General features: G+C 44.2%; 1 protein-coding gene across 1 annotated transcript in view; it reads left to right on the forward strand.

Moving 5' to 3' along the window:
* Positions 1–4191: 4191 nt before the first annotated feature.
* The window catches only part of STX6 (syntaxin 6), a 45214-nt gene continuing 33858 nt past the window's right edge, over positions 4192–15547 (forward strand). The window contains exon 1 of the mRNA XM_033428214.2: positions 4192–4507. Within this exon, the coding sequence (XP_033284105.1) occupies positions 4473–4507 (35 nt within the window). The 5' untranslated portion in view covers positions 4192–4472. The remainder of the gene's footprint in view (positions 4508–15547) is intronic.

Consider the following 15547-nt stretch of genomic DNA (forward strand, 5'->3'; position numbering starts at 1 on the left):
CCCCAACATGCATTTTTTATGGTATAGCTTTAATAGTCCTTAAGTTTTTAAATAAATAGATTTGATAACAGTCAAGATCTTAAAGGACAAGTGAAGACTGCTCGACTAAGCTGGGAAGCATTGAAGTGGGGAGCATCCTGTGCACGCTCCTTGGGAACTAGCTCTACCTCTGAGCAGCTGACTATCCTTGAATCTCAAGTTGTATTTTTCAGAGTGGCTTGTGTTTATCTTGTTTACTACGGATCCCTCTAATTATGTCTTTGGCTTTTTAATACCTGCTTTATTATATATATCTTAAGGCCCTTCTGAAGAATCTGACCCATTTGCAAATGGAACAAGTCATCCTCAAAAACCAAAAGACAAATTATTAAGTTAGCAAAAGGGTCTTATTTGTTAAATATATTGTTTTCAATATACCGTAATTTTTTTAATCATGTTCAATAAGTAGTTTCCTCTGGGCTGTTTTTAAAAATTCAGTAGGGGTGTGTGTGTGTGTGTGTGTGTGTGTGTGCGCGCGCTTATGTGCACATGCATGTCTGTGAAATCTGATTTGAGCCACTTTCTGTGCTTAGGTAAAATCCATTCACCAGGGCTTCCTGGAGCCTGTGCTCCACGATGGGAGAGGCCACAACAGTGAGAGGCCCACGTACCGCAAAAAAAAAAAAAAAATCCATTCACCAATTTTGGGGCAAGGCTAGCCCTTATACAAATCGGCAGGAGAGTACTGTAACAAAGAACATGGGTTTAGGAGTCAGACAAACTTATTTTCAAATAGGGCTCTCACTGCCTGCCTATGAGACCTTGGGCAAATTATTAACCTCTCTAAGCCTCAGATTTCTTGTGGAAAATGGGGATAAGAAGCAGAGCTGTTGTGAGGATTCAATGAAATCAGCAGTGGTGGAACCAAGAGGTGACTTTTCACTTGGGACTTTAGAGCACCACTATCATGCACATATAATCATGGTCCCAAATAAACCCCAAATTTAAGAAAATACAGTGGGTCTGCCATGCAACCTCAGTTCAAGCCTCCTAGCCCTGTTGTCCAAACAAGTTACATTCTAAAACCTGCCCCATGTAGAAATTTTGGAGCCACTTCTGAAGAGTATGCATATATGTTACTTAGCATAGTGTATATTACTTAGCACAGTGTATATTGCTTAGCACAGTGTATATTGCTTAGCACAAACTTACATAGTAAGTAAATGCTAGCAATTGCTATTACTATTATCGTTATTCACTAGTTTACCAAGAGAAATTGTGATTTTTCCTCCCCTGTGCACTAACAAATTCATAGAGGAGGGTAAAGTCATACCTGCCCTTCTACGATGGTTCAAATTCACTGTTATGTCAAGAAATTCACTGAATTCCAATAGAGTATTTTAACTTTTAGTACTCACTAATATCCATTCATTCATACACTTCTAACTTGAGTTATTCTAAAAAAGGATTTAAAATTGCTAACCTTTGATGTACTTTTGCATATGTCATCACTTGGCTTTCTCACTTATCTTTCTTCAATTTTTCTTTTCTTTTTTACTTTTTATATTTCTGATTATCCAAGTAAATAGTCCATTGTAGAAAACAGCCAAACTTTAAGTACATTTTCTTTTTCCTATGTATAAAAAATTTCTATGCATAAAACTGTTTCTATATATAAAAATGAACAGAATTGAAATCATATATATACAATATTGTCTTGCTACTTTCAATGCACGTCATTACACACTTTTAAACAGTTTTAGTGACCATCAGATGAATGTCCCATAAATTTTTAGTCACTTCCTTGTGTTGGATATATAGATTGACTAAAATTGGTTTATTTTAATCCAGTGTGTAGATAAGGGTGGAGGTGATGGTAACAACTAAGGCAAAGAGAGAAAACATGACCAGTATGTGGATATTTCCTGTGGCTGGTGCTGGGAAATGTAGACAGCCATGGCCAAGTCAATGGATGCCAACAAGAGCAAGTGTCTTCTGGAGTGTTCCAGGAAAGAACATGTATCTCAGGGCTTTTAAAAGATTGGGATAATAATTCACCATGTCCCCAGATTTTGCCTCTAAAGTATTTCTCAAATGTATCCCTCCTTTCCGTCCTCCAGTGAGCTTATTTCAGGACACCCTCATCCCTCCTCTGGATGATGACCTCCTAGCTGACCTTTCAGCCATTGCTGCACCTGTGTCAAATGCCAGTATTATCCTGTCAATTCCCTCAGCTGCCATGATCTATAGTACAGTGTCCACAGTTCTTAACAGCACAATCAAGGACCCCCCAATAAACTGGCCCTGCCCTTTTCCAGCCTTATTTCCTGTGGCCACAGTCCCATTCCTTCCATTCCGGCAATGCCCCCTGCTGTGGCTCACCCCCCCCCACCCCCCCCAGGCTGCCCTGCTGTCTCCAGGCTGGGTTGTTTCTGTGGCAACATTGTGTAACTGGCTTGGCTCTCCCACCAGTCTGAGAGCTCCTTGAAGTCAAGGACCAAGCCTGTATATCTCTGTGTCCTCAGTGCCTAGCACACAGTAAGAATACAACACGTGCCAGCACTGTTCTAAGCACTTCTCAGACACTGATTCATTTAATCCTGATGACACTCTCTATGAGGAAGGTGTTATTATAGTATCCATTTCATAGTTGAGGACAATGAGAAACTAAGCTTGCCCAAGACACAACAGTCAGGAAGTAGCAGAATTAGGATTTGAACTCAGGTAATTTGTCTGCAACTATGGCTCTTAATCACAACTCTCATCTTCTCGATTTCTGTGTGTTTATTGAATGAATGAAAGATGATCCCTTTTCAGTTCCCCAACTCAATATGTTCAGAACCAAAACAGTTCTCTTCCAACAGCTTCTTTGTTCCCCCATACCTGACCTCCACTGCTCCTCCAGGGTCTCAGAGAAGACTGGAGTCTTTGGCTTTCACCTCTCTCCTCCTTAACCCTATTCAGTCTTTCGTCATGTCTAGGTGTTTTGTTTTTCCTTGGAAACATCTATCAGATTCTCCCCACAATTGCTGTCATCCTAGTCTGGTTTTCACCCCTTCAGACTAGATGACCACAGTAGCTTCTGGACTGGTTTCCCTGACTTCACTGCCTCACTCTGCTGGGGCTTTGGGGTTTCCATGCATTTCAAATTAACCTTCACAACAGTCCATGAGCTAAATATTATGATCCATGTTTTATATATGAGGAACTGAATAATAGAACTCAGGTTCAGACAGGGTTTGTCTGGCTTTGAGCACTCTCCCATCTCCAAAAAGACTGGTGACTTTAAGCAAGTCACTTAACATTCCAAGAGCTTCAGACTTCTCACTCGTAAAATGGGGATAACAACAGTAATTACCTCATTGTGAGTGCAACGGAATAACTTAGCACAGTGCTTGACATACAGGAAGTGCTCAATGATAATCAGCAATTAAAGTTCAAAAACCCCACAGCATATCTAGCATATAAGTTTGATAACTGTTCTGACCAAAATGCTTTCTGGAATCGCTTTTGAACCATTTAGCCTGGAAGAGGTTGCTATACCTGGCCCTTTCTTTGTCCCTCAAAAGTTCTCTCTCTTGGGAAGCACCGTATGCTGTATGAAAAGAACGCACAGCAAAAGAAAACACACCCCAGTCTGGTAGACAGTGCACAGATTCTCTGGCTCTGCCCTGTCCAGGTTGTGTGAGCACAGGAAATCTTGAAACCTCTCTGAAATTCTCCCATCTACTAAATGGGAATGGTAATACCGCCCCCCCCCCAAGAATATTGAGATAATGCACATACAGCCTTCAGCGCATTGCTGGATATAGTAAGACCTTCATAAAGGAGTTGTTCAATATTATCATAGTCAGATAATGTATACGAGCACGCTTTATTGTAAGTCGAGGACGAGATGGATTTCTAAATCAACATGTTATCAAAAATCAAGTATCAAAAGTAGAGGAAAGGTGAAAGGATTGTGCAAAGCAGGTACTACGGCGTATCTAGGAAACCCGACAGCCTTTCCCGCAAGGGAACAAGCAGCTCCTCCCCCTTGAATCCTGAGGGGCTAGGCGAGAGAAGACCCGCCCTCCCCCACCACCCCCAGAGCCCCGTCTCCAGGGTCTTGTGACAAGGTGCCCATGCCCCGCCGACAAGGGGCGGGGCCGGGTCTGGTCACGTGAGCATGGGTGCGGAAGTGGTGCGGCGGACGGCGTTCGTGACTGGCGGAGGCTGAGCAACCCGGGGGCGGAGCCAGGCGGCCGGACGCGCTGGGAGGAGCCGGGGGAGGGGGCGGCCGCGGGGCCGGGCAACAGAGTCAGGGATTCGGTCTGCGGTGCCGACCAAGTGCTGGACCCGCGGCGGGCCAGTGCACCCCAGCCTGCGCGCGCAGAGGCTCCGGGTCCCTCAGGCCGAGGCGCCGGCGGCCGCGCGAGGCGGGTGGGGTGGGCAGCGTTCGCCGGGCGCGCTGTGCGCGGAGCAAGCGTGAGGCGGCCGGGGGCCGGGACGCCATGTCCATGGAGGACCCCTTCTTTGTGGTGAAAGGGTGAGTGTCGCCGAGGGCTCCACTGGAGGAGGAGGTGGCCATGCTGCCTGCCCGCACCTCCCCGCTCTCCTCGCTGTAGGGGGATGGGAGGCAGGTAGAGGCTGGCGAGGGGACAGTGGGGACGACTTAGCCTTGAGGGCCATGATCAAGCGTCCAGAGACATCCCCTCCCCGTCCTACCTGGACTTTGAAACCCGTGACCCCAATTAAGCCCCTGGGTAGGGGGTCCCCGTTGGCCTGTGCGCTGCCCTACAACTTATTTGGAGGGGTGGAGGGGTTCAGCAGCTCTGCAGGTGGGAAGGGAGACAGGCGTCCCAGACCAAACTACAGCTGTAGTGGAGAACGGGGCCCTGCTTCGAAGGGGGAAAAACAGCATCTGGGCAGGAAAAGGGAAATGGCCCTCCTGAGCTTTGTAGTTGGCGTGCACGGGGGTGAGCTCCCATTGTCCATTGAGTTCGGAGCGCTGGCCCGCGGACTGGTGAGACCACAACATACCCAGAGGCGTCTGAGCACGTTTGCAGGCTGGGAGGCGGGGGCGCGAGGCTCCGGAAGACAACTCAATTCAGTGGGGGAGTTTTTACCGAGTAATGGGAGGGGAGGAAAGCAGCCGTTCAAACTCAGTGATGATATTGGAAGGAAAACAAAATGAAATCAGCCAAACCAAACTTTCCTTAGCTTTCTGTTAGCACCGGGATTTTCCCACAGTGCTAAAGGAAATGAGTGGTTTCTTTTTAACTCCCTGATTTCATCCAGGCTATTTGACAGGTTTCCCCCGTTTCTTCTGCCTTTCAGACTAGAACAGCCTTAACTTATTTTTCCCTATGAGCTGTCGTGACTCCATCTTTGATTGCTCAGTCGTTTGGAGATAGAAACTTTATTTGCACCGTTACATAGGCTTTATAGCCATTAAACAAATTCAGGAAAGATCGATTCTGTTGTTGTTATAACTTGTCAGCTTTTTTAAAAAATGTCAAACAAACGTTAAAATTCTGAGAACTGCAAAGTTCCGGAAAGATCAGTGCTGATAACCATATAAGTGTCCCTTTGCTTTAAACTAGTTGCTGCTAGCTTCCTATTTTTGTAGGGATAAAAGCTGACCAGTTGCTTGAGTGTGTGTGTGTGTGTGTGTGTGTGTGTGTGTGTGTGTGTGTGTGTGTGTGTTTTAAGGGTTCCTCTCAGAAAATTTAAGTGGTACTTTAGGTGAAATACTTTATTATGAATGATACAGTAAGATATATATTTTTTAACATTTCCCTAAAAAGATTTTCCTTCACCTGACTTTAATTTAGATAGGAAAATGCTGAGTTTAGATTATTAGTAATATGTGGCTCTCTATCTGGAAAATGTGTTGCTTATTAGAAGGATTCATTTTTAGGGGTTGTTTTTTTTTGCGGTACGCGGGCCTCTCACTGTTGTGGCCTCTCCCGTTGCGGAGCACAGGCTCCGGACGCGCAGGCCCAGCGGCCATGGCTCACGGGCCCAGCCGCTCCGCGGCATGTGGGATTTTCCCGGACCGGGGCACGAACCCATGTCCCCTGCATCGGCAGGCGAACTCTCAACCACTGCGCCACCAGGGAAGCCCTAGGGGTTGATTTTTAAGTGTGAAAGCTGTGTGTTTTTTCCCTTGAATGAATGTTCTTAATGCTTAGGGTGCAAAGGTTATCTCTGGCAGTGGAGGCCATAGATAATCAGAATTTTTGGTTTGATTTTTAATGGAATTTGTGAAAATGCTAAATTGCTCTGCCATCTTGACTTTTTTTTTCTTGCTAGTATCCAATACAGTTTGCCAAGGCTTGCTCACTGATTAGATATCACTGCTTTATTGGAACATTGGCCTGGAGTGTTGGTTGACTTTTACATGGTTTTAGCTCATGTCGTTAAGATGTCAAAACCTTCTGCTGAGGAAAAGTAAAATTAGCTATACGAGTATCTCCAGATTATGTGACGGAATATATGGGGAGCCATTCATGTAGTTCTGTTTATTAAAAGTTTTGAAGAAACGAAATTGAGCTATCTGTAATGAGGTGGATAGACCTAGAGTCTGTCATACAGAGTGAAGTAAGTCAGAAAGAAAGACAAATACCGTATGCTAACACATATATATGGAATTTAAGGAAAAAAATGTCATGAAGAGCCTAGGGGTAAGATGGGAATAAAGACACAGACCAACTAGAGAATGGACTTGAGGATATGGGGAGGGGGAAGGGTAAGCTGTGACAAAGCGAGAGAGAGAGGCATGGACATATATACACTACCAAACGTAAGGTAGATAGCTAGTGGGAAGCAGCCGCATAGCACAGAGAGATCAGCTCGGTGCTCGCCTAGAGGGGTGGGAGGGAGGGAGACGCAAGAGGGAAGGGATATAGGAACATATGTATATGTATAACTGATTCACTTTGTTACGAAGCAGAAACTAACACACCATTGTAAAGCAATTATGCTCCAATAAAGAAGTAAAAAAAAAGTTTTGAAAGTGCACTGCACAGTGGAAAAATTAAAGATGCCTAAATTGTGGCACTTAGCCCTAGGAGCTGATAGTCTAATCTGAGAAACAGCTCACCCCAGAATTAAGTAGAAATGACAGGTGGAAATGATTTAAGTGCTGAAGTGAATCCTACAGATGATTAACTCCCCCAGTAGTTCAGAGAAAGGCATCTCATTAGGAACAGTTACGACTGGAACAGCTTTGGAGGTAGTAGTAGGTCTTGAATTAAGTTTCGAAGGTGAGGAGCATTTAGATAATTCAGGCCTGTGTCTCTTCTGGACTCATCAAGAAGAGTCTCTTATTGGTCTTCCTGCTTCCAGTCTCTTTCCTCTTGCATCTGCCTTGGTTCTGTTGGATGAGTGCTCTCCAGAATGCAGGGTGAGCCACACATTCCATTTTACATTTCCTAGTAGACACAGTAAAAAGTAAAAAACAGGTGAAGTTAATTTTAATGTCATCGTTAACCTAGTATAGTGAAAATATTTCAACGTGTGATTAATCTAAAGATTATTAAATAAGATTTTACCCTTTTTGTACTGTCTTCAAAATCTGGTGTGTATTTTTCACTTACAGCACATCTCAATTTGGATGCTAAATTTTCATCAGGAACACTTTTTTTTTTTTTTTTTTTTTGGCGGTACACGGGCTTCTCACTGTTGTGGCCTCTCCCGTTGCGGAGCACAGGCTCCGGACGCGCAGGCTCAGCGGCCATGGCTCACGGGCCCAGCTGCTCCGCGGCATGTGGGATCTTCCCGGACTGGGGCACGAACCCGTGTCCCCTGCATCGGCAGGCAGACTCTCAACCACTGCGCCACCAGCGAAGCCCCATCAGGAACACTTGATCTGTATTTAGAGTTCATTAAACTTACAGTTGAAAAAGTATTCAATAGATTCACATACCCAAATTGTTCCAAATATACTTCAAAAATTTTCGGTAACTGAATTGCATATCAGTTTTTAAATTTAAATTAATTAAAATTTAGTTCCACAGTCACACTAGCACGGTTCAGTAGTCACATGTGGCATCCATATTGGGCAGCACAGGTGTAGCTTTTCTAGAACCCAAGCAGGAGTTCCCTACTTAACATCACTGAGTGGCTGCCTGTTGCCTACAGAATAAAATCTCAGTACTTCCTGACCTCCTTGACATAGTCTTCCTCTACCCTCCGCTCACTCTGCCTGCCCTTAGCACAGAGCTCCGGCTTCACCAGACTCAGTACAGTGACGGTGGCCGCAGGACTGGATGCTCTTACTCTACATGCATCCACTCTGCCTGATGCACCCACTTAGCTTTCAGGACTCAGTGTCAGCATCTCCACTGCCTCCAGGAAGTGCTTCCTGTGGCACCTGTAACACATTATTGCACCTCTTCCTCTGGCTGTCTTTCATTACTTGATTGTGAGCTCTGAAGGTTGGAGAACTGTTTTTCCTGTATTTCCAGCCCAGCACCTTGAATATATAGCATAAATGTTGAATAAATTCTCTTTGGTGGTTGTGGTTAAGGAGTGGTGGTTCGTGGGTGGGAACCCTACCAGCAAAGGTGGGCATTGTGTGTTTAGAAATCATCAAGGAGAGCATCCCAGGTGCAGTAGGAAGTTTATTTGGAAAAGTAATAATAATAATAGCTAACATTTAAAGGATGCAACTCCTATGTCAGGCGTCACGTGCTAAGTAAGCACTTTATAAGAATTTTCACTTTATAAGAACAGTTTTGTGGTGTGGGTATTAGCCCCATTTTACACATGAGGAGCTGAGGGAGCACAGAGGGGTTGAATTACTTCCCCAGGCTCACCCAGCTAATAGGTAATGGACCCAGGATTCAAAATTCAGCTGCCTAGTTCTACTCACACTGTTAACACTTCTACAGGTACATCCACAGGTACAGGTAGAATAGGGTCAAGAAGAGTCTCTAAGAGGCCATTGGAGATTTTTAAAGCAGGGAAATGACATGAAATTAGGGTTTCGGGAATATTGATTTGGTAATGGTGTTGGATGCATCAGTGTGTAGAAAGATTAAAAAGGAGACCAGGGCTTCCCTGGTGGTGCAGTGGTTAAGAATCCGCCTTCCAATGTAGGGGACACAGGTTCGAGCCCTGGTCCGGGAAGATCCCACGTGCCTCGGAGCAGCTAAGCCCGTGCGCCACAACTGCTGAGGCTGCGTTCTGGAGCGTGCGAGCCACAACTACTGAAGCCCGTGGGCTTAGAGCCTGGGCTCCGCAGCAAGAGAAGCCACTGCAATGAGAAGCCCACGCACTGCAATGAAGACCCAACGCGGCCAAAAATAAATAAATAAAAATTAAAAATTAAAAAGGAGACCAGTTCGAAAGCTGTTTTAATTTAAATATGCAGTGATTAGTGCCTGAGTGTTTGAAGCTCGTCTTGTGAGGTTTTGACACTCTCGATGTCTTCTTGTTCAGAGCAGAATCCCAGAACACGGGAGAAAACTACCACAGTTGGGCAGATGTGGCCCTACCTGGCACAGACATTCACAGTGGTATTTTCACTACCAGAACCCCTAGCTCTACTGAATCAAGTCAGGCCTGCCCCTAAGTTGTAGTTTGTCTAGTTGACCCTCTCCTGTGTGTTCTCACTGGGTGAGCTTGATTATTCCCATTGTGTCAGGTGGTCCCTGTTTATCTGTGCACGTACTGCACCCCCGTCACTCTGACCCAACTCTCTCCTGTGTGTTTTTCTGTGTTTTCTACTAATTGTTTGACCTCCCCCATGCTATGGGGTGGATATCTTCCCCTTTTTTTCTTTTCCTTCACCCTCCTTAAAAATGCCTGCCTCTTCTTAGCCCTCTTTACTCCTGTCTCCTCACAGCCCTTCGGTCCCATGTCCACTTGGTCACCGGGGCCCATCAGTGCATCCCCTGGATCTCTCTGGAATCCTCTCTTCCTCTCTGGTTTTGGTTCCTCCACCCTAGTTCATGTCCTTGTTCTCTCGCACCTGAACTCTTCTAAGCAGCTTCTTCACCAAGCTTCATTTGCACTGCTGCCAGACGTGACCTCGGAGACACGTTCAGGTCACAGCTCTATTCGGAATCCTTCCTTCTGAAATACTTACCGAGTGTCTGTTTTCTGTGTGCCAGGGGCTGAGGGGACAGCAATGAACAAATGACATCCCTGTCCTTACGAAGCTTATATTCTAGAGACAGACAGTAAACAAATGAACGAATATATGGTATGTCAGGTGGTGATAACTTCTGTAAGAAGAACAAAGCTGGGCGTAAAGGGAAAGGAAATGCATGTCCTGGGTGTAATTTTTCTTTTTATTTCACTTCCGGAGGCAGTGAGGTTTGGTGAAAGAACTGAGCTTTGTTAATCAAGCTGACCCAAGGTTGGGATCTCACTTCTGTCAATTACTTGGTGTAAGTTTTGGCACATTAGTTATCCTCTCTGAACCTGTTTCTTTATGTACAAAATTGGCTTAACAATGCCTGCTTTATCGGTTATGAGGATTAAATGAGTTAATGCATGTAAGTTGCCTCAGCACAGTTCAGAGTATGTATCAAGTGCTCAGTAAACATTCTCTTTTAACTGTCTATATATGTCTCCATCCAAACAGGCTGCCCTTTCTGAGAGGAAAGACCATGTCTTACTGGGTTTTTTTTTTTTGGAGTAACATTTAAAGTGATATATGCTCATTTTAGAAAACTTAGGAAGTAAAAATATAAAAAAGGATTAAAAATTCATTGAAATACCACCATCCAGAAATAGTTACAATTTTGGTGTTTTTTTAATCTGTTTCTATTAACAGTTTTATGTGATACTATCCATCAGTTTTTGATCTCTTTTTTTTTTTGATATAAATATATCAGTCACTGTCCTGAGAACATGACAGGGATTGTCTTTTTAATCCTTATGAAGTAGGTACTAGTATTATTATCATCTTACAAATGGAGAAAATGAAACTTAGAGAGTAAAAAAAAAACAAACTTACAATTCATAAGCCTGTAATTGGAAAGGCCAGGATTTATATAAATGGGTATTATTGTTGTTATTAATCATTAAGAAATTGTGATCATACTGTCTTAAATCTTTTCATCTGTATTTTTTTATATCCTTAAAATGCTTTTGGTGGGGAGGCTTTTTAATCACTGTATTGTATTTTGTTATATAAATGTGATATAACTTATCACCCAGGACAAGGTTTATGATGTACCTAAATTTTTCACTGTTACAGTTAATATAGTGGCAAGCCTGCTTGTCACAGGTCTTCATTGCTGCTCCTGATTATTTCCATAGCCTGTAGTCCTGTAGCAGGTTTGCTAATTTAGAGGGGGTGCACATATTCAGAGCTTCTGATGCATGTTGCCAAATTGCCCTCTAGGATACACCCCTAACTCCACTCGACTCACTACCCCAACCCCCAAAAGTTTGATGGGCCCATTTCCCTTGACCCCTTGCCTGTACTGAGTCTCCTTTTAAGAAATCTTAATTAATTTGCTAGGTGAAACATACCATATTTGAATCATGTTGTTTTCATCATTATGTTCAGTAGGTGTTACATAGTATTTGTTTGATGAGTGAGCCCATATTGAGTTTTGGGTTCTGTAGTTTTTTTCCCTCTCTTGTTTGCAACTTCTAATCAGAATAAGCCACTAAGAAATTGAGTGGTGGAATATGAGAGTACTTTGGTACCAAGTGAGCCTCTCCTATAGGTAAAAGGCATGAATGTTGTGGTTCTTTAATATTTTGCTGATTTGGAGGCGTTGTGTGCCCGAACAAGGAGAGTTTTATTTCCAGATTCTTAGCTGTGGATCTGTGTTGAAATAAAGGCGTAAGTAAGCAGATGAGCAAGATAGTGTATGTTACATTGTATTATTCTCTAACCATCTCTGGTCTGTGTGTACAGCCTTTTAAACACTAGATTATGAGCTCCTTGAAGGCAAGCATTGTGCATTTTAGTCACACTGTTGAAAAAACTGTTTATTGGTATAGTCACTGTGAAAAAATTATCCTTATTTAGCGAGTAATTTTATCCAGTAAAATTGAATGTAAGTCAGGTCTCATTTTCTACTTTTTAAAAATCAACCAGATGTTTCTTTCTTTTTTTTTTTTTTTTGGCTGTGCTGTGTGGCTCATGGGATCTTAGTTCCCTGACCAGGAATCGAACCCGGGTCCTCAGCAGTGAGAGCGCGGAGTCCTGACCACTGTACCGTCAGGGAATTCCCCAATCAGATGTTTCACTGTAAAAACCACTTTGCAGACATTTGTTATATTGAATTAGGCATTTATTGAATGCCTAATAACTCTATTTGGCTCCTGAAATTATAGTCTGGTTTGGAGAACACTGTGCAGATATGTGAAACAGTGTAGGTGAAAGACAATATGCTTTGCGTGTAAGAGTTTGGAATAGAGCTGAGATACTGTGGAGACTGAAAAAACTTGGAAAGACCCCCAGGGGGAATGTTGGTCAGTGACACTTTAGTGAAGCAAGTAGGGCCTCAATCTGGGCCTTGAAGGAAATGTCTGCTTTTCATTTGCAGAGGTGTAAGGACTCTTCCAGCTGGGGAAGCAGTGAGTGAAAGTAGAGCCAGGAATGAGGAAAGGGAGGATGAGAAGAAGACCTGCCAAGTGAAACAGATTTTGTTTCAGTGAGAAATCAGGTTGGAGATTAAAATCGGCCAGTTTTGGGGTGGAGGAGGCGTGGAATACCCAGCTGAGAAGTTTAAAGTTAATGTTTCCTATCGTAAATTCTTAATCAGGAGGTGGTTTTAACTAGCAGTTACTATGCACTTGCCTATGGTCAAACAACTTCTGAGGGCTCAAACCCAGGTCTTCTGATTCCACAAAGAAAATAGATTTGTCTGGAGCCTTTGCAGAGATGGGATTGAATAGGTACCGGAAGACCCCTCATGCTCTGGGTCAGCAGAACTAGAGGCCAGAAGACAAGAAGTCTGAGCCCCCGTTCTCTTATTTGTTTAATGAGTGCAGACTAGTTATCGTGAAAGTTCCTTCTAGATCTAAAATCCAGTGATGCAACTTAAGTAGAGGTTGTGCAAGGTGAGAAGTAAGAGGAAGAGTCAAAGATGATGCTTGTCTAGACAAGTATCAAATCTTGGAAAATAGTGTCCCTGTTGACTAAAATGAGGAAGTTAGAGAAGGAAGCTTTTTTTTTTCTGTTTCATTTTGTTGTATGAACATTTACTGTTTTGTAGGGAGGCTACGATTGCTTTGGTTTTAGGCAAATGGAATGATCCTGTAGGCAGCTAAAAATTTAGGAATTAGTCCTGGGTGAGAGGTTAGGGTTGGAAATGCAGTGGGGAGTCCTCAGCTTCAAGGAATCTTTTGAACCTGCTAGTATTGGTGAGCACCTAGAAGCTATAAAAATAGTGCTGAGAAATACTGGGACCAAGTGGAGGAAGAGGAAAGAGAAAATTAGTAGAAGCTAGAAGAGCACAATGTCACAAAAACAAGGAAGTGAGAGTTTCAAGAAAATAGGCTGTGGTGTCAAGTACACTGGAAATGAGGACGAGTTCAAGTCACCCATGACTTTGACCTGCAGTGTCATTGGTGGCAGTAGTGGTATCCCAGGGGCATTGTGGAAGCAGCAGCAAGTTGAGGTCAAAATTATATATAACTGTAGGAAACTAAGTGAAGACTCTTTTTTTTCCCTCCAGGAGAATTATTGCGAAAGATATTATCACAGTGAAGTTGAATTTGGAAATGGCAGTAAGGTCAAGTGCAGGGTATGTGTGTTTTTCCCCTTAAATACAAACGATGTGAGTGTGGAAATCAAGCAGTAAAAAGAGCTTCTCACCTAGCCCGAGGGGTTGGTGGTAGAACAGGTTGGTGGGATATGGGGTAGAAGGGTGACAGGGTTGCAGAGGTTTGCCCAGCCTAGATTTTTCAGGTTTCATTAGTAGAGTGGAAACCATCTGCCTTCACTAGCCTCTCAGGGTGTTGATGAAACAGGGACCCCACTGTAAAGAGACATGCAGGATGGGTGCTGCCCCAGGTATAGGTGTTGTGGCTTATTGTGTTTTTCCAAAGGTGGCCACCCCAATATACATCCTGTCCTGTTTGCTTTTCTTAACTTGTGAAGCTGGCATTCTTCTATCAAGCTGGGGTCCTCATTCCTTTTCTTTGAACCCAGGCAGACCTTTGTAACTGCCTCGACTGACAGAGTGAGGCAGAAATGACACTGCTTGACTCCTGAAGCTTTCGTCACAAAAGACAACCAACCAATTCAGCTTTCACCTGCATCTTTCTGACTTGGGACACAAGTCCAGCTCTACTGAAGCCACTTTGCTGGAGCATGCACGTGGAGAGACTACGCAGACACAGAGATGCTACCGAGGAGCACCTGCTTCTGCGGCCCCAGCCTGGCAGTCTTTCAGCTGAGGCCCCAGACATTGTGGAGCGGGGACAAGCCGTCTCTTCTGCGTTCGGCATGAATTCCTGACCCACAGACTCCCCATAAGAAATGGTCATTTGATGCCATTAAGTTTTGGGGTAACTGTTATACAACCACAGTAACTGGAACGGATGCCAGTTCAGAGCCTATTAGCAGGGTCAGAGAAGAAAGGAGAAATCAAAAGGCTGATGGAGGCTGCAGCTATGGTTATCCTGCAATTCGTTGGCCCAATTGAATGACAGATTCCGGGAAACAAAAGCTCCCTAATGGCTAAAATACTTCTTCCTCCCATCTTACCAACAAATTTAGTGAGATCCAGATAAGAAATTATTTTATGGACACCTGGATGTATTGCCTGAAGCCCTAAGGGTTGGTTGGGATGGTGAGCCTTTTACCATGGTGGAACAGACTGGAATGTTATATGGCAGGGGCTCAACTAGCAGTGACCAGGGGTTAGTGCTGGGCTGGCTTCAAAAACAAACTGGGGGGGCTTCCCTGGTGAAGTGGTTGAGAGTCCACCTGCCGATGCACGGGACACGGGTTCATGCCCTGGTCTGGGAGGATCCCACATGCCGCGGAGCGGCTGGGCCCGTGAGTCATGGCCGCTGAGCCTGCGCGTCCGGAGCCTGTGCTCCGCAACGGGAGAGGCCACAACAGTGAGAGGCCTGCGTACCGCAAAAAAAAAACAAACAAACTGGGGGACTTCCGTGGTGGTCCAGTGGTTAAGATTTCGTGCTTCCAATGCAGGGGATGCGGGTTCGATTCCTGGTCGGGGAACTAAGATCTCACATGCCACATGGCGTGGCAAAAAACAAAACTGGATTGGTTAGTTCTGCCAGTGTCAACTCTTTATTTATAAGGAATGGAAGAATCTGGTTTTGAAAGCTTAGATGAAAGCTTTATTTTTGCCTGAAAGATACATTCTTCAAAGATGTGGACTGTGTTTTCATTTTTGACAGTTGCTTACTGGGAAAGAAGCTCTGTGTTACAGGTGGTCCCATGGGCACTGGCATGGCTTGCAGTGAAGGACCTTCATTCTGGTGGTCATAAGGAGTTCATATCCATGAGGATATGATGGGTCCCATCATTTTGATGGGCCGTTTGGTGGACAGCAAGGGAAAGAGGCTCATCTGTAGTATTTCCAATGCTGTGACTCTTGTTACTCATGAAACGTGTAAGACAAAACTGACTTTG

The sequence above is a fragment of the Orcinus orca genome, chromosome 1 (assembly GCF_937001465.1).
Source record: "Orcinus orca chromosome 1, mOrcOrc1.1, whole genome shotgun sequence".
Lineage (NCBI taxonomy): Eukaryota > Metazoa > Chordata > Mammalia > Artiodactyla > Delphinidae > Orcinus > Orcinus orca.